Below are 23,546 nucleotides of genomic sequence, written 5' to 3' on the forward strand. Positions count from 1 at the left end.
TTTTTTTTTTTTTTTTTTTTTTTTTTTTTTTTGAGACGGAGTCTCGCCGCCCAGGCTGGAGTGCAGTGGCGCAATCTCGGCTCACTGCAAGCTCTGCCTCCCGGGTTTACGCCATTCTCCTGCCTCAGCCTCCTGAGTAGCTGGGACTACAGGCGCCCGCCATCTCGCCCGGCTAGTTTTTTGTATTTTTTAATAGAGACGGGGTTTCACCGTGTAGGCCAGGATGGTCTCGATCTCCTGACCTCCTGATCCGCCCGTCTCGGCCTCCCAAAGTGCTGGGATTACAGGCTTGAGCCACCACGCCCGGCCCCTTTGGAGTCATATCTAAGAAATTCTTGCCAAGCCCAATGTCAAAAAGCTTTTTTCCTATTTTCTTCTATGAGTTTCATAGTTTGAGGTCTTAAGTTTAAGTCTTTAACGGACTTTGATTTGATTTTTGAGTATGGGATAAGGTCAGAGCCCAATTTCATTTTTTATACGTAAATATCCAGTTTTCCCAGTGCCATTTATTGAAGAGACTATCCTTTCCCCACTGTGTATTTTAGTACCTTTGCAGAAGATCAGTTGACTATATATGAAGGGGTTTATTTCTGGGCCCTCTATTCTGTTCCATTGGTCTATATGTTTGTTTTTATGCCCCTACCATACTGCCTCAATTACTACAGTATTTTAAATATATTTGGAAACCAAAAATTGTGATGACTCCACCTTTATATTTCTTTTTTAAAGATTGGTTTTGGTTTTTCAGGGTCTTTTTTGGTTCCAACAGGAATTTTAGGATTGTTTCTTCTGTTCCTATAAAAACAAAACAAAAATGTCATTGGGATTTTAGCAGGGATTACATTAAACCTGTAGATCACCTTGGGTAGTATGGATATATTAACATGGGATGTTTTTCTGTTTATTTGTAACTTTTAAAGTTTGTTTCATCAATGGTTTACAGTTTTGATGTGCCAGTTTTGGTTAAATTTATTCTTAAGCACTTTATATTTTTTAATGCTAATGTAAGTGAAAATGTTTTCTTGATTTCTTTTTGGATGGTTCAGAATTAATGAATTGAAATGCAACAAATTTTTACATACTAATTTTGTATCTTGCAACTTTACTGAATTTAATAGTTCTAGTAGTTGTTTTTGTTGTTGTTGTTGTATTTTTTTGTTTTGAGGACTCTCGCTCTGTTGCCCAGGCTGAGGTGCAGTGGCATGATCTCAGCTCACTGAAACCTCTGCCTCCCAGGTTCAAGCAATTCTCATGACTCAGCCTCCTGAGTAACTGGAATTACAGGCATGTTCCACCTAGCCTGGCTAATTTTTGTATTTTTAGTAGAGATGGGGTTTCACCACGTTGGCCAGGCTGGCCTTGAACTCCTGACCTCAGGTGATCCACCCACCTCAGCCTCCCAGAGTGCTATGATTACAGGCATGAGCCACAGTGCCTGGCCTTCTGGTTGTTTGTTCACAAAATCTTCAGAAGTTTCTACATGTAAGATTCTGCCATCAGTGAATAGAGATAATTTTGCTTCTGCCATTCTAATTTAATTGCCTTTTATTTTCATTTCTTGACTAATTACTTTGGCTAGGATTTCCAGTACCATCTTGAGCAGAAGTGGTGAGAGTGGGCATCCTTGCCTTTTCCTAGATCTTAGAAAAATTTTTTTCAGCTTATTTTATATGATATTAGCTGTAGACTTTTCATATATGGACTTTATTATGTTAAGTTCCTTTTATACTTAATTTATTGAGAGTTATCATGAAAGGGAGTTAAATTTTGCCAAATGCTTTTTCCATATTTTTGAGATAATCATGTGATTTTTATACTCCATTCTGTTAAGGTGGTGTATCACATTGATTGATTTCTGCATGTTGAGCCGAAATGGACACATATTATTTGGGTCCTGCCTGCCAGGGACACATATTATTTGGTCATGGAATATGATCCTTTTAAAGTGCTATAAATTTGGTTTGCTACTATTTTGTTGGGCAATTTTGCATCTATGTTCATCAGGAATATTGGCCTAAAGTTTTGTTTTCTTGTGGTGTATTTGTTCCACTTTGGTATCAGGATGATGTTGACCTTATAAATAAAACTGGAAGTGTTTCTTTTCAATTTTTTAGAAGCATTTCAGAAGGATTGGTATTAATTCTTCTTGAAATCTTTGGTAGAATTCACCTGTGAAGTCATTTGGTCCTGGACTTTTCTTCGTTGGGCAGTTTTTGATTACTGATTAAGTCTTCAAATAGGGTGTCACTATGTTGCCCAGGCTGATCTCAAACTCCTAGCCCCAAGTGATCATCTCACCTTGGCCTCTCAAAGCACTGAGATTACAGGCATGAATCACTGCACTCAGCCTCTCAGTCTCCTTTTTGTTATTGGTCTCTTTAACCTTTCTAGTTCTTCTTGGTTTAGTCTTGATGGGTTGTATGTTTCTTCAAATTTCTCTCTTTTTTCTAGAATGTCCAAATTTATAGTATATAATCACTCATAACAGTCCCTATGTGTTTGTCATTTTTGTGAGATCTGTTGTAATGTTTCCACTTTCATTTCTGATTTTATTTATTTGAGTCCTCTCACTTTTTTTCATACTCTTACTAAGTATTTGTCAATTTTATTTAACTTTTCAAAAAAACAAGTCTCAATTTCCTCAATTTCTTCTAATTTTTTTCTTTCCTATTTTAGTTATTTCTGAGCTAATCTGTATTATTTCCTCCCTTCTGCTAAATTTGAGCTTATTCACCACTGATTCTATAAATCACTAACATCTAATACAGTTACCATTATTATTTTGATGTAGTTAGACATCCAATCCTAGGTTTAATGCTAGCATTTCTGTATTCTCAGGAAATTATTCTAAACTGATTTCCTGGTATTATTTCAGATTTTTTCAACAACTAATTTTACCTTCTACCGAAATGCTCTCCATCTTGATTGTAAATATAGTTAGTATAATTAATTGTTTTTCTTCTTAAGAGACTAAACTTTATATGACATTTACTCACATTGGATTAAGTTCCTCCTAGGATAGGATAGGCAGGGGGTGGATATCATCTTACCTTAAAAATCTGTTTCACATGAATATAACTGCACCGAATATCTAATTTTTCAAGTAACCTCTGAGTTTTTTCTAGGTTAATTTTTCCACCTCTAAAGTCATCCTGAATCTTCGACAAAAACCATGTAGAAAGCACAAAAAGTTAAGGAAATTCTCATAGAAAGGCACTGAGTATTTAAAATTCCTAAAGAAACATTTGATTTACTGTACTTATTTTTATTTTTAAAGAATATGCTTAAAGTAAATTATAGGATAATTGTATGATAAATAATATTTTTTTAAAAAAATTAAGTAGTTGCTATGCTATAGTAAAGGTATGAAAGGGTATATAGCACAATAAAAATACAAGAAAAGAATTAAAGTTAAAATTTGAGAATTAAAGTCATTACTTAGAAAATACATTAAAATATTATTACAATCTATTGCTTGAAGGCATGAAGTTGGGAGGCAACCAGACTTCAAGATCATCTCTCACCTGATCTCTCTGTTTTAGTTCTCTAATCCAGAAAGGTGATCAACTTAACCCTGAATCTTAAGGAGGGTGGAAGCATTAGATGAATTTCTAATATGTCACCAAACACAGTTTCTGCTACTTAGTGTTCAATAAATAGTAACCATGACGGATAAAGTTATTATTACTACATTAGTCAAATGCCCAGCTATACACACACTCAAGACAGTAACATTTTAAGTACCATCAAAAAGCATAAAAAATACCATGGTAAGTGTATATTTGGTATGAAAGAGAGACCAAAAAAATTTTTTAAAAGCTTACTTATCATAGATAAACTATAAAAGTTAGGACACTTCCATTTGAAAAACTAAGATCGAAATGAGATAATGACAATTATCACTAAAATTATAAAAGGTATAGGTAAAAATTGTGCAAAACTACTCAGTTTCAGATGTTAAAATGAATTAATGAGATCTCCTTAAATGTAATAGTTATGACTTAATAGAATAAAGCTCATTTTCTTATAAGAAAAAGATACCAGAATGTAAGGAAAGTTAGAAAAGCTCAGAACAGACATGGAACATGCAGTTCAAATTAAATGAAGAGGATTTAAATTCAGAACTCTTTGAAAAGAATAACAGCATCAAGTAAAGAGGATAATCAGGAGAAAGAAGAGGGGCAGAAAGAAGCTCTCAATGGATATCTCATTTCCATAGTTTCATGACCTGTAGAGCCGTTTCTCCTCACTTAGAAGTCTTTCCCCAATAGGTACTGTTACGGGTTCCAAATACAATTAACTCTGCCCCTTTGCAGAAAATAATTTCTTGATACTCCTCAGCTGTTACCACTTTTCTAGGGAGAAAGCAGAGAACACACAATGGTTTGTTGCCTTTGTTCTTTGAAGCTGACTCACACTTCACCGTAGAAACAGTAAGCAAGATGTGGCACCTGCACTACCCTGCCCTTGAAACTGTTTGGCTTCTTACATCCTGATCATCTCCAAACCCACAATATTTGAAAACGCAGCTTTCCCTGATGTCTGGCATTTTTCCATGAACTGCCATTGTATCTCATTTTATTTTTTACTCTTTTGTTTAAACCCCTCAAACCTTTCATCACAATGTAATGTGCTTCCAGTGGGTTTGGGCAGCTACTCTGAGAGCCTGAGTATAAATCAACACCATTGTGATTCCTGAAGTTGCAAAGTGCTGTCACTCTTGAAACTTTGGGCTGCTTCTCTAGATACCCGACAACATATAATGCACACAGAGACACACCACTTTCGAAGAAGACTGTTCAGGAGGCTAAGTTCTTAAAATCTTCAAAATAGGTATAGCTGGTTGGCTGGGCACCACACTGTCAGGTGACTGTCATTTTTTCCTTTTGGTCTGAATACCCATTGTGATATCATCAGAGGTTCCACACTTCACAAGGAAAGCTTCTTATGACCTCATCAGGAGGCTCACACCTTGCTAGACTGCCTGCTTTCATGGGTAGACACAATAACCTTCAGCTTGAATGTTAACACCTTGATGGGAAAGGTGTCTCATGGAATGTTTTCTTATCCTTTGAACACTCTTCATTTCAGAAGCTTTGCTTCTGTTGCAACCAAACATGACACTTAGCGTGCTGAGCAGGAAGGACAAGGAAAGAGTAATTCGCAGACTGTTATTACAGGCACCTCCAGGGGAATTTGTAAATGCCTTTGATGATCTCTGTCTGCTTATCCGTGATGAAAAACTTATGCACCATCAAGGTGAGTGTGCAGGCCACCAACACTGCCAAAAATATTCTGTACCACTCTGCATCGATGGAAATCCAGTACTCTTGTCTCACCACAATGTAATGGGCGACTACCGATTTTTTGACCATCAAAGCAAACTTTCTTTCAAATATGACCTGCTTCAAAATCAGCTGAAAGACATCCAAAGTCACGGTGTCATTCGGAATGAGACAGAATATCTGAGAGTTGTTGTTCTGTGCGCCTTAAAACTGTATGTGAATGACCACTATCCAAAAGGAAATTGCAACGTGCTGAGAAAAACTGTCAAAAGTAAGGAGTACTTGATAGCTTGCATTGAAGATCACAACTATGAAACAGGAGAGTGCTGCAATGGACTTTGGAAATCTAAATGGATTTTCCAAGTTAACCCATTTCTAACCCAAGTAACAGGAAGAATATTTGTGCAAGCTCACTTCTTCAGGTGTGTCAACCTTCATATTGAAATATCCAAGGACCTGAAAGAAAGCTTGGAAATAGTTAACCAAGCTCAACTGGCTCTAAGTTTTGCAAGGCTTGTGGAAGAGCAAGAGAACAAATTTCAAGCTGCAGTCTTGGAAGAATTACAGGAGTTATCCAACGAAGCCCTGAGAAAAATTCTACGAAGGGATCTTCCAGTGACCCGCACTCTTATTGACTGGCAGAGGATACTCTCTGACTTGAATCTGGTGATGTATCCTAAATTAGGATATGTCATTTATTCAAGAAGTGTGTTGTGCAACTGGATAATATAAAGAATTGCTCCTGGTAACTATCTTGATTTGACTTGTTTGTGTTTCTGGGGAATGGTTATTTTCCTAAAATTGAACAATCTGTAGAGATGTCTCTTACTTAGCCAATGCAAATTTAAATGGGAAAAGTGTAACAAGTAATTTTACTTGGGGAATATTTATGAACAATGCAAGAAAGTGTAAAGTAACTGTGTTTCATGGTGGTGACCATCATAAACACCAAGACATTTGTTAGAAACTAAAATAGTTTTATAGAATATGGGATTCCAGAAATAATAGAGAGGTGGCCAGGGTTAAGGCTGTGTGTATGTGTGTGTGTATGTGTGTGTGTGTGAGAGAGAGAGAGAGACTTTTGACTTTGTTTTGAACTGAAAAGGTACACAAATGAATATCACTCCACAAATGATATTTTACATAACTCAATTCAGTACTGGACCATCCACGAGAGGGTGAATTTCAATAAATGACATTAGGTTTGGATTTTCCATGAAACCAACAGATATCAAAAATCTAGCTCACATGAAGGACTATTAGTAATTTTGGATCCTCTTCCACTCTACTTCCTTCCCCTCAAGAATTGGGGTAACTCAAAATCCCTGGCTTGTCTGATAACTAACATGGTCTTCCAAGCCAACCAGAAAAACCTGACTTCCCAAACTTTTACAGCTAAGCTCTTGTGAAGTCATCACTGTAAACACTTATAAGTACTTACTACATAACATGGCTTGTGCTAAGTATTTTGCATAACATTTTTCATCACTAATCTGGTACTAGTATTATCTCCATTGTACCTAAGAAAAACCTAAGTTCTCAAGTTGTTTACATCTTCCAGACACATAGTATCACAGTTCATTTGTGCTGCTATAACAAAATACCATACATTGAGTAACTTATAAATAACAGGAATTTATTGCTCACAGTTATGGAGGCTGCAAAGCCTGAGACCAAGGTGCTAGCAGATTCAGTGGCTAGTAAAAGCGTGTTTCCTTATAGATAGGATTTTCTAACTGTGACCTTACATGGTAAAAGGGACAAAGCAGCTCTGTAGAACTTCTTTTAATGGCACTAATATCATTCATGAGGGCTCCACTCTCCTGGCCAATCACCTCCCAAAGTCCTCACCTCCTAATACCATCACCTTGGGCACTCAGTTTCAACATATAAACTTTGGGGGACACAAACAATCAGACCATACCACATAGTGGCAAACGTATCTGACTTAGCACTCATGCTTCAGGGTACAACAGTTCCCCATGGAAGCCTATTTCATTATGAGTTATGGACTCTGATGTACATTGATTTTGCCAAGCATTCCATCTTAAAGGATACCCCAGAAGAAATGGAACCTGTGACAGCTGTTTTCTAGCCAGAGCAAATCACCTATACACTCATCCTACCACTATTCCTAGCAATGTTACTGTCCATTGGTATCTGCTCTTTCAATAAATGCCAAATATAAATCTCTTTAACAAGATTACAGTAGAGCAGTAGGTAGGCCCCATCCTCCAATTCTGATTTATCTAAGAAGCAAAGTGTTTTGTATTTTGGGTTTATGCAATCGAAAAACACTTCTAATTTTACTTATTAACATTGGAGCGACAGATGGGATACAAGAATTTCTAAACCTAACCTCCCCAGCAGGTGGTTCTGCGAGAATCTCAGGAGAATAACCTGGGGCTTATCTTTAAAAATACACATTACCAGGGCCCATCCTAGGATTCTGATTTAGTAGGCTGGGAAATCTGTATTTTAGCAAGTATCGGAGGTTACTCTGATGCAAAAGATTTCAGGGCCACATTTTAAGAAATGTTCCCTGATCTTAAAATAGCATGTCCTGTGCTTTCTCTCCACTTAATTAAAATCATTTCCCACAAAACCATAGCCCCATGAAGGCCATTGCTACCACTTTACTGCTTTTACTATGCACAGACCAAGGACGGGCCTTGCCATGTAAAACAGGTAAAAACAAACTTTCTAAAGAAAAGCAGAAAAGAAAGTTGGTCTTGTAGCACTAAACTACAGCCATCTGGTGAATCCGTAAGCAAAAATTTGAATTGATATTGTGGTTATATGTGTAAGGGTTGATTTTCCAGATCATTGCAGATTAGGACCCAATGGTTTGTGGGATAATTACAGAGGCATTTAGCTCCTGCTTTAACATAGGGTTTTTTTAAAAAAAAAAATATTTGTTGATAATTCTGAGTATAAAAGTCATGTACAAAATTGTGGAAAATGCTTAAAGCATAAAGCATTGAGGCCCATTTTCTTCTGTCTAATTTTATAGAACTGCTTTAAATATTAAGAATAGATAAAATATAAAAATTTGTATCTTGTTCTTTTTTATAACATATATATCATAAACATTGCCCCATGTCATTAAAAACTCCTTGAGCACATAATATTAATTATTTACATAATATTCATACTGTAGATGTCCATAACAAGACAAATCATTTCTCTATTCATATATAATTTAAATTTTTAGCATTTTATCTCTCTTATTAATGATGTTATGATGAACATTTGTTTGTCCACATCATAGGTTATTCTCCTTGAGATAAATTCCTTAAAACTGCATATTAAAAATACATATTAATAGTTAATATATATTGCCAAATTGCTTTCCATAAAGATTTTGACAAATTTATCATCCCATTAGTAGCATTAAGAGAGTATCTAGCTCAGCACAGTAATCTTGACCATATAATATCATTTTCTTTTTTTTGATAAGCAACAAGGAAACCTTAGACAATATAAAACAGGAAATATTATTTCATGAACTTATACTTCATTATGTCAAGAGTAGTCCCACAAGGATATTTAATTTGGTAGTTATTTTCCTTGTATGGAAATTGGCAGAGCCAAGGAAATGCACAGTCACTACCTGTTCCCTGTACCTCTCTCTCTCTCTCTCTGTCCTCTCTTCTTCTCTTTCTCTCTGACCTCTCCCTCTCTTTCTCTTTTCTGTCTCTCTCACACACATGCGCACACACACACACACACACACTTAGGCCTACACTCAAAACACATACATACACACATGCCTAGGCATATACACACATAAAAAATATTTCAGATTGAGGAGTCACTGTGTTCTGTCCCTCAAATCCCACTCCCAACAGGAGTACAAGCTCCATCAGAATGATGATCTTGTCAATCTCAAGTACCTAGTCCATTATTGCCTGTCATATGGTAAGTACTCAAATGAATGAATGAATGAACAAATGAATAAGGATAACAAAGATAGGAAGCACAGTAGGTTTATCTGGCCTTAAGGTTTTGTAACCCACCAACACCTGCTGTCCTTTAGGAGGCATGCAGCCCACCGCAGATTCCCAGTGCTGGTGTTGTTACCCCTTACTCCAAGGCAATTCATTCCATTCAGAAACTGCCATTAGTCTTCTGCTATGATGAAAACCTTTGCTTTTTTCTGACTCCAAAAGATAGGAGATTTCTCCTCTATCAAATTTAAGAAAATCAAGTTCTTCAAACGTCATACATTTCTTTTCATTTTACATTGATTACATTTTACATGATTCTCTGTCAAAGATTTTCTACCCTTGAAGGCTGGTTCAGAGTGCCAAAGGAATGACCTTATCATGTTCTACTCAAGCAGAGGTCCATGAGGAGACTCACATCTTTCAACATGCCTGCATGTTAGGGTGCATCCCTGCTGCTCTGGAACACGCCCTGGCTTCATGAGTGCCTTGAGATTAAAGCATGCTTCATGGTTTCCTCTTTGTTTGCACTTTTATCACGTTTTACAAGACCTAGCTACTCCCTTCTACATGTCATGCATTTCTGGGAATAATCAAACAGAGCTCCTATTCAACTCTTTGGATGTTCAAAAGCTTATAAAGGCCCTCTCCATAGTAGATTAAATTTTAGTGAGTCAGTATGAAAAGTGATTTCAGTTCACTGCCACTCAGCCAATTTTTGGCCATGTTATTGATTTATCTCACCTTCTTCTCAATCTTCTCATCACGATGTATCTTAGATTCTGGCCCCTCTACTTGGATAACTGAAGCAGCTCCCTGGGATTTACTACTATTCTTAGAAAATGGGTTACCCTCTACCTTTTCCTAAATTATCGTGAAATCTATCTTGACTCTACTTCCATCACTTGTCTTTCATTCTTGATGAGCAATCTATTTATTCTTTTCTACTAACATCTGTAGTCTTTTTTATGATATGCTTTCAAATTTTTCTACTTTACTAAGCTCCACTTCTTCATCATTGCTTCACATAGCAAACAACTTTGTTCTTTCACCAAGAAGACACATCCTTTCAAAAGTGCTACTGCTTCTTTTCTAAGCACATAAAAATATGTTTATGCTCTTCTCCTTCCAAATAGTCACCAAAGAAGTGTATGTTCCTTTCTAAGACTAACTTTTCCTCCTGTGCATTGAATCCTAAATTCTTCATCTTTTGCCACCCAGGCTCTTTATCCATCAGGGTGTTAGTTTTGTTTTGTTTTGTTTGAGATAGCATCTCAAACATGGTAAAAATTATATTTGTGTTACCCGGGCTGGAGTACAGTGGCACAATCACGGCTCACTACAATCTCCATCTCCCGGGCTCAAGAGATCCTCCTACCTCAGCCTCCCAAGCAGCTGGGACTACAGGCATTCACTGTCACACCTGGCTAATTTTTGTAATATTTTGTAGAGATGGGGTTTCACCATGTTGTCCAGGCTGGTCTCAAACTCCTGTGGGGTCAGTGGTAATACTGCCTTTATCATTTCTTAAGTAACATGGCCTAATTGACATGGTTGGTGAGTGACAAAACTGAAATTCCAGCTCAGGCCTGTCGCACTTCAAAATTCATGCCCTCTATACCTTGCCATGTCTACCCTCTGACTTCTAGTCCATGAGCGTAACTAACACCCATTGCCAAAAGTTTCAATATCAATTATTCATTCCAATTACCTTTTCTCAGTTATCACAGGAACATGGCTTTATCTTGAAAGCCTATTTCCTCAATTGTGCCTGCATCTTAGTTTATCTCTTCTCTAATTTCTTCCATATCTCCTCATCCACTATTTCTTTCATATCTCCTCATCCACCCCTCAGGCAAATACAGGCTTCCTCCAACTTCAGTTCTTTGTCTTCTTGTTTTTTTTTAGCTTTATTTAGGTATAATTGAGATACAAAAATTTCACACATTTATGCATATATCTTGATGAATTTGGACATATGCATACACCCGTGATACCATAACAACCAAGGTACTAAGCATATCCAACACCTCAAAAAATGTCCTTATGTTCATTTGTGGGGTTTTTTTGTAAGAACATTTGACATGAGATCTATCTTCTTAACATATTTTTAAAGCACACAATAAGGTATTGTTAACCCTGTGTACTATGTTGTACAGCAGACATCTAGAACTTATTCATCTTGCATAACAGAAACTTTATACCCACTGAAGAACAATTTTCCATTTCCCCTATCCCCAGTTCCTGACAATGATTATACATTTCTAATATTGTCTACTGGTACAAGCCAAACTATGTCCAAAATCATCATTCCCAGATCCAAATCACTTATTTATTTCCTGTCCCATGCCCCCACTTCAAACAAATTACTTTTTCTTATTTTCTGCTCTTAGAAGCACCATCTTACCATTAACTCAAGGTCAAGACTTTAAGCATTCTTAACTTGTTTTCCAAAGGGAACACACAAAGGGAATGTAAATTAGTCCAGCCTTGTGGAAAGTCGTTTGGAGATTTCTGAAAAAATTTAAAACAGAAGTACCATTCAACCCCTCAATCCCATTATTGCATATATACTCAAATGAATATAAATTGTTCTACCTTAAAGACACATGTACACATATGTTCATTGCAGCACTATTCACAATAGCAAAGTCATAGAATCAACCTAAATGGCCATCAGTAGTAGACTGGATAAAGAAAATGTGGTACATATATACCGTATACAACCATAGAAAAGAACAAGATTATGTCCTTTGCAGCAACATGGATGGAGCTGGAGGCCATAATCCTAAACACACTAACCCATAGAAATATAAACAAACTAACCTATAGAATAGAAAACCAAATACTAGATTTTCTTCCATATAAGTGGGATCTAAACCTGGGGACGAAGAAAGGAACAACAGACACTGGGGCCTACTTGAGGGCTGAGGGTCAGAGGAGGGACAGGATTTAAACATTACCTATCGAGTACTATGCTTATTAGCAGAATGATTAAATAATCTGTATACCAAACGCCTGTGCCACAAAACATACCTGTGTAACAAACCTGCATGTGTACCACAGAACCTACAATCAAAGATTTTAAAAAGCAAAATCATAAAATAAAACAACACAAAATAAAATAAAACCCAATAAACCATTGGATTCCTTTGTCTCTGTCCTTGAAAGTGTCATGCGCGTCTGTGTGAAGAGAACACCCAAACAGGCTTTGTGTGAGCAACATGGCTGTTTATCTCATCTGGGTGCAGGCGGGCTGAGTCTGAAAAGAGAGTATAGGATTTGGGTAGGTAAAGGAAAATTACAGTCAAAGGGGGGGGTTGTTCTCTGGCGGGCAGGAGTGGGGGTCACAAGGTGCTCAGTGGGGGAGTTTTTGAGCCAGGATGAGCCAGGAAAAGGAATTTCACAAGATAGTATCATCTCTTAAGGCAAGGACCGGCCATTTTCACTTCTTTTGTGGTGGAATGTCATCAGTTAAGGCGGGGCAGGGCATTTGCACTTCTTCTGTGATTGTTCAGTTACTTCAGGCCATCTGGGCGGACGTGCAGGTCACAGGGGATGTGATGGCTTGGCTTGGGCTCAGGGGCATGACAGAAAGCATTTTCCATATTTATTCCCTTTGCCACTTATTAATTATCCATTTATTAAAATTCAATTCATCATTGGGTCTATTTCTATTTTGCAATTTTTAAAATTTATTCTCTTAGTCCCCTTAATAATCTTTGTTATTTTTCACTTATCAAGCTGTCTAACTGATCTGTTTTCATTTTTTTCTCTTAATCTCCAACCTATTCTATGAATTTTTTCTAAATTAATCTTTATAAACCTCAATTGCTTATTAACTGATGTTCCTCACAATCCTGATATTTTAGAAATATCTAATAAGTAAGGGGTACATTTCAAATTCTCTAGCTTAGCAGTCTAATGTCCTCCATGACCTGAGTACCCCTATGTTTTCCAGCATCTTTTCTTTTCTTTTTTTTTTTTTTTGAGACAGAGTCTTACTCTGTCGCTCAGGCTGGAGTGCTGTGGCAGGATCTTGGCTCACTGCAACATCCGCCTCCCAGTTTCAAGCGATTCCCATGCCTCAGTCTCCCAAGCAGCTGACATTACAGACATGCACCACCAGGCCTGGATATTTTTTCTATTTTTAGTAGAGATAGGGTTTCACCATGTTGGCCAGGCTGGTCTTGAACTCCTGACCTCAGGTTATCCACCTGCTTCGGCCTTGCAAAGTGCTAGGATTACAGGCATGAGCCACCATGCCCGGACTCCAGCATCCTTTTTAAAAACCCTGTTCTACTGGCCTCACCAGAGGTGCTCTAAATTCCCTAAAGGTGAACACATTTTATCTCTAATTCTGCCTTGGTACTTGTTCACCTTATTTTGTTGTTGTTGTTGTTGTTTGTTTTTCAGAAATGGGAACTTGCAGTGTTTCCCAGACTGGTCTTGAACTCCTGGCCTCAAGGGATCCTCTTGCTCTGGCCTCCCAAGTTGCTAGGATTACAGGTGTGAGCCACTGCACTTGGCTTGTTCACCCTAAGTTGACTATTAAACGTATCTGCACGTGTCCTGCTTCTGTTAATAGACTGAAGGAAGAATTTTTTTTCATTCGTAGGCAATATGTGGAAATCTGTGAAACACTGCATCAGACTACATAAGTTCAAGTCTTTAGTCTACCAATTACTATCTTTGTAATTTTAGGCATAGTTAAAACATACGATTTGTTTCATACTCAATTGTTCCATCTGTTAAATGGGGAGGATTTTTGCAACATTAAAATGAGACAATGAGTTAGTTGTACAGCACTTTACGGCTGCAAATCTGTAGCACCTCATGCGGTGTTTATATATCTTGCATGAGCAGTAAATGATTGGTGAATGGATAAAAATGTCCAAAAGAGATAACTTCCATCAGTCTCACAGATTGGCCAGAGCTGCACAGGCAGTATTTCCCAATGATAAGAGAAAGCTTCTGAGAGCATCATTCCCCAGTCCAGCCAAGCTCTCTACCTTTCAGAAATTCCAATTTACAGATACCTCTGGGTTAGGTGTACAGATTTGTAATTAAAAAATGTTTCATGGTACCTGGCACATAATGAGAATATTAATTTCCTCACTCTGTTATTTCCCTGACAATTCACTCTTGATGTCTTATTATAGGCCAAATGGACATAGATTATTTAAAAAGGTGCCGGGGGCAAGATTTGTCTTCCAAATTCAGTAAATCTGGATCCCAATGGGAAACAGATGGACAAATACAAACCTAATAATTCAAAGAAGGTATCATGAAAGAATTATCAACAAAGACGTGGAAACACATGGAGTAGTAAAGTAACACGAAAGCAGCTCATATGTTTAGGCCCAGGTTAGGGAGTGGCCACTGGAGCCTGGAAGGAGAAGTCTATTTATTGGGTCACCATAAGAAGGGGTGTAAACTTCTGTGGAAGGACCCTGACAGTATAAAGACATTGCTCAGGGAAAGAGCTAACAGCATAAATGGTCTTCTCCTTTCTCCAGTCTCTGACAGAGCTCTCTAGCTAACTCAGTCAACAGAGGACAAACAAGAGAGCCCGTGAATACAATCCACACACATCAGCCTCCCCAGGTTAACAATATGGTGGTGAAGGGAAGAAAGTAAGACTGGAGGAGCAAATAGGAGATATCAAACATCCATTCATCTGAATGCTATTTCTGACACCATAAAGAGCTTCATTTTGATAAGATGAACATCTAGCATTCACTAAAGATATTTTATCCTTTTGTTCATTTGGAAATGCCATTTGTTTAAGTAAATAAATATATTTTGTAGCACTACATAAAAGATGTGTTTGGAAGGTTTTCAAGTAACTGTTCTGTATATTTTAGTCCATTTTAATTCCCCTGAAAAGGACAACCTCTTCTAGGTTATAAATGCAACAGCTTTCCTGAATTAATTTTGTTACACAAATACAATTCTTACCATACTGTTCTTATCTCCCTAGTCACTTTTTATTCTTATTTTAGAATATGTAAAGTGCCCTTGCTTTGCAAACACCATGTTCCGACTCCAAACTCATGCAAATAAAGAAGAATTTATGGTGCGAATAGGATTTACTAATTGGACAGATTTATTTTTTTCATTCCCTGGGAATGTGATCTGTGACCCTAATGGCATGCAAATGTAGCCTCAGTTCAGTGGCAGTTGTGGCATGAGAGAGTGAGTTAACTTATTGGTATGTAAGACTGCTTTCTTATCAAACCTGGGAAAAGCACTCAGCTAGGCAGCCAACAGACTGATCTCAACACTGTGACTTGCAAACACAGTGATAGTGAAGTATCATATAAGGCTTATTACTGAATATACTGGAAAGTTCCATATACATGATATGTTTTTTAGCAAGGATACTGGAACAATTTCTCAATGCTTCCTAATAAATATTTTGCACATTCACCTCAGTATTTCATTTTATACCTCATTTTTGGATCAACAGTCTCCTTCTAAAAAGAATTTTCCTTTTCTTTGGGAATTTCCTTATGACTAATTCCATTCTTGCCTTGAAAAATTCATGTTGAAGGCTTCTGCTGATGAGCCACATATAAGCTTGAAAACAGTTTGAAGACTTTAATAGTTTTGTTTTTCAGTTTTTGTTTTTTTTCTTTTTTAACCAAAAGACAACAGTGGCTGGGCGCGGCGGCTCACGCCTGTAATTCCAGCAGTTTGGGAGGCAGAGGAGGGCGGATCACGAGGTCAGGAGATCAAGACCATCCTGGCTAACACGGTGAAACCCCGCCTCTACTAAAAATACAAAAAATTAGCCGGGCGTGGTGGCGGGCGCCTGTAGTCCCAGCTACTCAGGAGGCTGAGGCAGGAGAATGGCGGGAACCCGGGAGGCGGAGCTTGCAGTGAGCCCACATCGTGCCACTGCACTCCAGAGCCAGACTCCGTTCCGTATCCAAAAAAAAAAAAAAAAAAAAGACAATAGCCACCATACAGTTTTGTTTCTTCATTTATTGTTCAGGAAGCTGAAACAAGGCCCAATTTGAGTGCTTTTTTAAAACAATCCTGCAACTTTAATCAATACTATAGTCCTGGTCCAGCATTATTTTCACATTTTGTTCCATTTCCTCTGTTATTACTAAGCCCATCAGGCAGATCTTAGGAGAAATATATGTGAGGGTTTGGACACGAAAGATACGGTTGAACCAACACCTAATTTCAGAGAGGATGCTTGAAAAGAGCTTCTCACATTTCCATTACTAGTGGGGAGCCCAGCGGTGCATTATGACAGAGGTAGAATTGGATGTCATTTTTTTTCCCCTTTACCTTCTGCTAATTGGAGGAACTTGCCCTAAGAAAGAAAGTCTCAACGGCTCCATTTTCATTTCTATTTCCAAGTTGCTGATAAGTGGGTGGTATTTAAAAAGAAAATAATCTACAATTTCTTAGTAAATCAAGGTAACGCTAATGCTCTCATAAGTTGTAATAAATCTTTGAAAAATAACTTCATATGACTGATGAATGGTAAAATTACTCAGGCCTTGAGTGGGAAGCTATAAAGAAGTAAATCTTACCCTTCTTTCATCTAGCAGTATACACACACTTTGACACAAGAAACCGTTCAAATCAACCAGAAAATAGCAATCTTAATAGAAAAATGGGTGAAGTATATAAAAACTTACAGAACGGAAAACCCAGAAGAACTAAGAAAAAAAGCATATGAAATCAACAAAGAAATGCAAATTAAAACTGCCATTACTTTTATATCACACTTCTAAAAAAGGCAAAAATTAGAAGCCAGTTTAGGTAAATTCTGGTTAGAGGGTGTGTGTGTGTGTGTGTGTGTGTGTGTGTGTGTGTGTGTTTAGAACTCTCATACATTGCTCTCAGGAAGGTAGACAAGGGCTGCTGTCAGCAATGCAGCACTATTTAGTCAAATTAATCGCGGGCGTGTCCTATGACTTAGCAATTCCATTCCTGGGTCTATTTTTTTCCAAAATGCTCACACTACTCTGGAAGAAAACACGTACAAGGATGTTCACTGCAGTGGCAGGAAATCAGTTACAACTTGGATGAACGAAAAGGTAAAGGTGGCAGATACACACCAAGGAGTACCATGGACAGCTGGAAGTAATGGAGTAGACATACCCGGAGCAACATGAGTGGATCTTAAAAGCACACTGCTGGGTAACAAAGAGTAAGACACAGTGCAACTTATATTACAATAACAAATGCAGAAATTGAAAAGAGATGCTTACAAATTACAATATACATTTTTTAAGAACATAAGCTCTTTTTAAAAAAATACACATTAAATGTATTAGAATGGTTGCCTGTGCAGAGAGGAGAAAAGAAATGAGCTATGGGGAAAAAAATAAAACAGGTGAATAAAAAGCTAGAACAAGGGAAACAAGAAAGCAAACCAAAAATAAACAACCAGAACCACAAAAGGAGGAAACTAAAGGGAAAACAAACAGAAGTAAAAAATTGTTTTATTCATTCAGAAGTAGCATGAAGTTAAAGCTGCCAAAGCTAAACGGAAATAAGTCCCCACAATTTCCCTCTCCTCTGCTTGTGTCAGGGAGAGGGCATTACACATCAACCCGACCTTATGTAACTGTGAGTGGTCTGTTGTAATCAGATGAGGGTGAGTGCTGGGCAAGGGTGTGCTTCGAACAAAGTAAGAAATGCCACTCATCTGGCTGGGATTAAATTTCTCAAGACAAACACAAACTGGAAATTGGAAAAAAGAGTCTATTTCTGTTTTCACCTAGGAGGTGATCGGAAAAAGTGAGTTTGGCTTCATAGGCTGTCAGTGTTATCAAAGGATTGTTTAGGAGAGATCAAAAGAGGCCAGGACCTGTAAGCAGTGTCAAATTCTAACTCAGAAATTGAAAAAGTTGTGTATTTCTTCTTACCAGATCGGTAGATTCTGAAAACCCGACCATAAAGATATAGCATAGCTTCACTGTGATTCACTCAAAATTCTAATAATTTTCTCTTCTATAAGACTACTTCAGAAAGGAGTACAGAAATGTCCTGCCTCTCCAGTTGCCCTCTCTAATCCTCAACTTTGTTCATGTCTATCTTGTTGCCTGGTCTAGTCTCCTGGTGGTGAAGAAAATTAACAAAATTAGTTGCTGGACCATTCATTTTTCAAATTTTTACTTATTATAGTTCAATGAATATGTCAGAAAAAGCAAAACTATAAAGATAAAATTCATTTCTCTTTAAACAGAGTGTTAGAAAGAATTTGGCTGTAAAATTATTGGTGATATTTTCCTAGGAAATGACAGTATAACAGAAAATGAGTTGACACTTCTCAAAGAGGTACTGGAGATTGTTTGGTACCCTTGACACACAATCACATTGTATTCACAGGATGCTCTGGAGTTTCTGGCACAAAGGACAGACAGCCAAAGACTTAATATTGGACAGCCAATTTACATCTACCCCAAGATATATGATTCTGTGAAATAGAGTGCATGTCTACAGTTCATACTGTGGCAGTAGAAAATACTATAGGCATCATGATAGTCAAACTCAAAATATACACAATTAAATTTTAAGCATATAAAATACAGCTCATATGCACTGAAGTCAAAAGGTATTTGGAATGGCTACAGTGAGAAAATATGGAGTCAGTAGAATAGAACAGAGTCCCTCCTGATCCCTGTTTCATTGCTGTCCATCTACATTCAAAGTTAGAAATCCAGGTGTGCTGTCCGTCAAATTAAACTGTTCTCTTTTTCTGTATGCCCACTCCATTAGCTTTCTCTTGGCAAAGCGACCATGTAGAAACTTCAAATGATGCCAACAGTAAACTCTTCCCAAAAGTCTACAGAATGTGGAAATATCTGAATCAAGTACAGTTGGTCTACTGTTGGTGGAGAAAAGCATAAACTTTAACCCATACTGTGTTATAGTACTGGACTTATCACAAAGAATTTACTTCCCATCAATTAATTCTAAAAGTTATTGTCCTGAAAAACACCCTATAACAGGAACTGTAGACTTTGAAAAACAATATGAGTAATGATCTCTGCTTTCCGGGAGCTGAAGATCTCTTTTTTCTTTTTTTTTTTTTTTTTTTTTTTTTTTGAGACGGAGTCTCGCTCTGTCGCCCAGGCTGGCGTGCAGTGGCCGGATCTCAGCTCACTGCAAGCTCCGCCTCCCAGGTTTATGCCATTCTCCTGCCTCAGCCTCCCGAGTAACTGGGACTACAGGCGCCCGCCACCTTGCCCAGCTAGTTTTTTGTATTTTTTAGTAGAGATGGGGTTTCACCGGGTTAGCCAGGAGGGTCTGGATCTCCTCACCTCGTGATCTGCCCCTCTCGGCCTCCCAAACTGCTGGGATTACAGGCTTAAGCTACCACACCCAGCCCTCCTTCCTTTTCTTTTTTTTTTTTTTTTTTTTTGAGACAGTCTTGCTATGGACCTTTTAAAGAGTGATAATTACTGAAAATTCACATGTTATCTTTATGTTTCCTGCAATTCAGAGATGATAATTTTAACAGAGAGCACTATTGAGAAATTAGTACCTTGGCTTTTTGTTCCTATAGATTCAATCAATACAAAGAATACTAAAGTAATATTCCCCTTCATGGTAAGCAGGGTCTAGAATCCCTTGTCCTAGAATTAACAGCTTTTTCTGATTCAGGTCCAGAGGAAGCGAGTTAAGGTGGCTCATCTGAAGACTGGCAGGAGATAGTGAGTTTTGTGTTTGGAAGGTGGAGATAAATGAAGCCGATGAAAGTCCAGCAGAGAAATCCATATTGTTCCTACCACATGCCAGGAAGTGTCAGGAACATTAATATGGCAGCTTATGAAGCCAGGGGGAGAATTTCTCCCAAATCCAAGTGTGTGATTGAAATTGGGCATTCTACTTTTCTTGTATTCAAGTGTCATACATCCATTCACATCCATTTCATGAAAATAAACAAAGGTCTGGTTTGCAAGATATCTGACTCTTAAAATGCCTTTCCACTTATTCCGTGAATGCCTAGACAGATTATTTTCCATATTTCAGTCTTATAAAAAGCGAGACTATTTCCTCATTTGGTTAATATCTACTGAGCCCAATCTTTATGCCAGACTCTGCATTAGGCACTAGGAGCACAAAAGGAAATTGGACACCCTTTTTTGTTCCTGGTAGGTCCCAGCTGAGTGGAGGATACTGGCATGTAAAGGACTAATTAGGCCGAAACTTCACACTGTGGGGGACCAAAGGAGAGCAACAAACTCTCCCTCAGGAAGTCAGGAAAGGCTCATGTAGTGAATGCTGCCAGCACCCTCTACCCTCCCTAGGAGGACTGAAGCACTCCTCCTCCAGCTGCCTCATCAAGGTAAGGCCCCATCCCAGGAGCAGATCACATGGGAAATCCTATCCCTTTGCCCCAGTTCAAGACAACTTTGCAGCATCATCCCAGCTTCCAAGCTCCCAGGACGATTGACTAAGGCCTTTGTTATGACTGCATCAACAGTTCACCATCCCCCTTCCAACCCAGAAGCAGGCAAATTTTTCTGAAAGGGCTAGAGAGTAAAATGTTTTAGGCTTTGCAGACCACATAAGGTCAATTTCTGTCAGGTATTCTATTTTTTTTTTACACTCCATTAAAAATGTAAAAACCATTCTTACTTATTTCAGGGCCAAATACAATCAGGCCATGAACCGGATTTGGTTTGTGGGATTTTGTTCCACCCTAAACAGCTTTTCTCATCTGCTCTCCACAGCTGTTAATCCCAAAAGGACTTCCCAATAAACATCCGGCAAGCTAATCTCTGTCTCAATTCTACTTCCTGGGGAGCCTGAGGATTACAGTTTTGACAAAGGAAGTACTTAGAAGTTCAAGTGACATTGAACTTTACCTATGCCCTGTCGTTCTGAAAAGTAGCTTTCCAGAATTCCTCGCCCTTTTTGTGTTCTGGGAAAGGGTTTACTGCAAAAACCTCCTTCCAGGTGACACATGAGACTCAAAATACACTCTTTTTCCTAACTCACATAAGACTCACAAATGTTTCTGTATAACAAAGCCAGACCCTGAAAAACTGTCTTTGTTTCATAAATAATTAGCTGAACTGTTTATCCTCCCAAAACTAGCTTGACACAGAGATAAACATTTCTTGTTCATCTTGTCAGAGGCATTCAAACCAGAGCAACTAGAATAGGGGCTGGATAAAATAAGGCTGAGACCTACTGAAGCAGGACATTTCCCTGACCCCTTTGTGGAACTCGCAACAGGGGTGCCCCGTTTACTCAGCCCACAGATCTCAACTCCTCCTAGGAGGAAGCGAGCAAGCCAACAAGGCGGGAATAGGAATACACGAGTGCTAGAATCAGCCGGCCACTTCACCGCCAGCAAGAGTGAACTCCACTCACTCAGACCCGCTGCCTTCCACCCCTCATGGGAGAGGGCACACGGGTGAGCGGGTGCAGGAGCCAGGGTGAGTGCTACTGGGTGCTGGCAGGAGCAAACTCTGTGCATGCTCAGCGGCAGCACTGTGGGGGTGCTCATGACCCTTGAAACCCCAGAGGGAGTGTTACAGTGCTCTTTTAGCCCTGCCGTCCATGGACAGCTTAAGCCTTGACAGCTCAGTGGACTCTCTGCCTTTTCATGTGAGGCAGCTGCCTTCTGCCAACAAAGGCAAAGGGTCAGTGTGACAGCCTTTTTGCGTCCGCAATCACAGCTCCCGAGCTCTTGTCCAGTGTCCAGGAGAAAGGAGATCACATGAACAAATCGAAGGATGGTAAATGTGGGGGATATTATTGCTGATGAAAGTGGCTCTCAATGGGAAGGAGAGCTGAAAAGCAGCAGATAAAGCGAGAAGGTAATCTTCCCTCGAAGTCCAGCTATCTCCTGCCAGATTCCTCTCTGAAGTTACCAGAGAAGCTGTCAATTTGTCCCTCTGAAGTCAAGCTGCTTCTCTCCAACATCCAGCCATAGTAGCTAACGTCCAGCTGCTTCTCCTCTCTCTGCCTGCTGGGTTTGGGGTGTTTATAGGCACAGAATGGGGCAGGGTGGGGCTGTGGGTTGTTTTGGAAAAGGCAACATTCAAGCAGGAAAACAGTGATGTAAATTCTCACTTTGGGCTGCAGTCTCTGGCATTTTGGCTTGAGGGTGGGGCCCTTGCCAGGGACCCTCCCTTTTCTGCCCAGAATTTCTCTGCTGCCTGTCCCTATCACTACTGGGCTGCATTTCCAAGAGATAAGGCATTCTAAGTCACAGGATGAGATAGGAGGTTGGCATAAAATACAGGTCATGAAGACCTTGCTGATAAAACAGCCTGCAGAAAAGAAGCCAGCCAAAACCCACCAAAACCAAGATGGTAACATGAGTGACCTCTGGTTGTCCTCACTGCTTATTATAATGCATTAGCATGCAAAAAGAAACTCCCACCAGTGCCATGAGAGTTTACAAATGCCATGGCAATGTCAGGAAGTTACCCTATATGGTCTAAAAAGGGGAGGAACCCTCAGTTTCCAGTATTGCCCACTCCTTTCACAGAAAGCTCATGAATAATCCATCCCTTGTTTAGCATATAATCAAGAAAGAACTGTAAGTACCTTATTTGAGCAGCCCATGCTGCTGCTTTGCCTATGGAACAGTCACTCTTTTATTCCTATACTTTCTTAATAAACTGAAAGGACACAAAAATGTGTCCTCACTCTCCTGCCATACCCTATTGCTAAACCTTTGTTCTGCTCTCACAAACATTTTGTAAAGATTTTGTAAGTTCCTGTTTTTCTTTCTGTGGCACAGCAAGGTCACAAGACGTGTTTAAGTAAGGTACATTCATGTTGCAAAACCTGTTGTGAAACCTGTCACAATATGATTAACTGCCTTTGTTCTGCTTCTGAAGGGCTGCTTTCCCGCCTCGGGGTTTGCGAAAACAAGCCCTGCCCCTACCCTGCAAGCCCCTGATAAACGTCATCAGAATTTCAAAATTAACTGAAATACTAGAAATGGCGGCAACCAATCATAGTTAGCCAAATCGCCTTGTTCAAATGCTAGCCAATCATACATCTGATTTGTATAATGATTCTATGCCTACTTTTCTTAGACTATATAACACTGTTCAGAGCCCAGTGAGGGAGCTCTCCTGCCCGGCTCGTTTCACGAGTGAGTGAGAGCTCCAGGTTCGAACCTGTAATAAAGATCCTTGCTGCTTGGCTTTGACTCTGGACTCTGGTGGTCTTCTTCGGGGAATAAACGGTCTGGGCATAACAAAACCTGCTTTCACTTTAGTCTATCAACTGGCTCTGAATTCTTTCTTGCAGGAGATCCAAGAACCCTATCTTGGAATCTGGATCGGAACCCCTTTTCAGTAACAATCTG

At 38.9% G+C, this 23,546-nt stretch overlaps 2 protein-coding genes across 4 annotated transcripts in view; one reads left to right on the plus strand and one right to left on the minus strand.

The window, feature by feature from the left end:
* Nucleotides 1–4,906, minus strand: part of PLCZ1 (phospholipase C zeta 1) — a 53,523-nt gene extending 48,617 nt beyond the window's left edge. The window contains exons 1-3 of one of the 3 annotated variants that reach the window (XM_023226192.2): nucleotides 4,781–4,893; nucleotides 4,207–4,355; nucleotides 3,051–3,174 (exon numbers count right to left, since the gene is read on the minus strand). Coding sequence is in view for 2 of the 3 variants with exons in the window: in XM_023226191.2 (XP_023081959.1) it covers nucleotides 3,051–3,174; nucleotides 4,207–4,217 (135 nt within the window). In the remaining variant the exon portion in view is untranslated. Of the gene's footprint in view, nucleotides 1–3,050; nucleotides 3,175–4,206; nucleotides 4,356–4,780 lie in introns of those variants that run through there. The other 2 variants (XM_023226191.2, XM_023226193.1) reach the window with 2 other exon arrangements.
* Nucleotides 4,907–4,961: 55 nt separating this feature from the next.
* On the plus strand, nucleotides 4,962–6,037 carry CAPZA3 (capping actin protein of muscle Z-line subunit alpha 3). The gene has a single exon (XM_023226233.1). The coding sequence runs from the start codon at nucleotides 5,118–5,120 to the stop codon at nucleotides 6,015–6,017; it is 900 nt and encodes a 299-aa protein (XP_023082001.1). The 5' UTR covers nucleotides 4,962–5,117; the 3' UTR covers nucleotides 6,018–6,037.
* Nucleotides 6,038–23,546: the final 17,509 nt, after the last annotated feature.

The sequence above is a fragment of the Piliocolobus tephrosceles genome, chromosome 10, assembly GCF_002776525.5.
Source record: "Piliocolobus tephrosceles isolate RC106 chromosome 10, ASM277652v3, whole genome shotgun sequence".
Classification (NCBI taxonomy): domain Eukaryota; kingdom Metazoa; phylum Chordata; class Mammalia; order Primates; family Cercopithecidae; genus Piliocolobus; species Piliocolobus tephrosceles.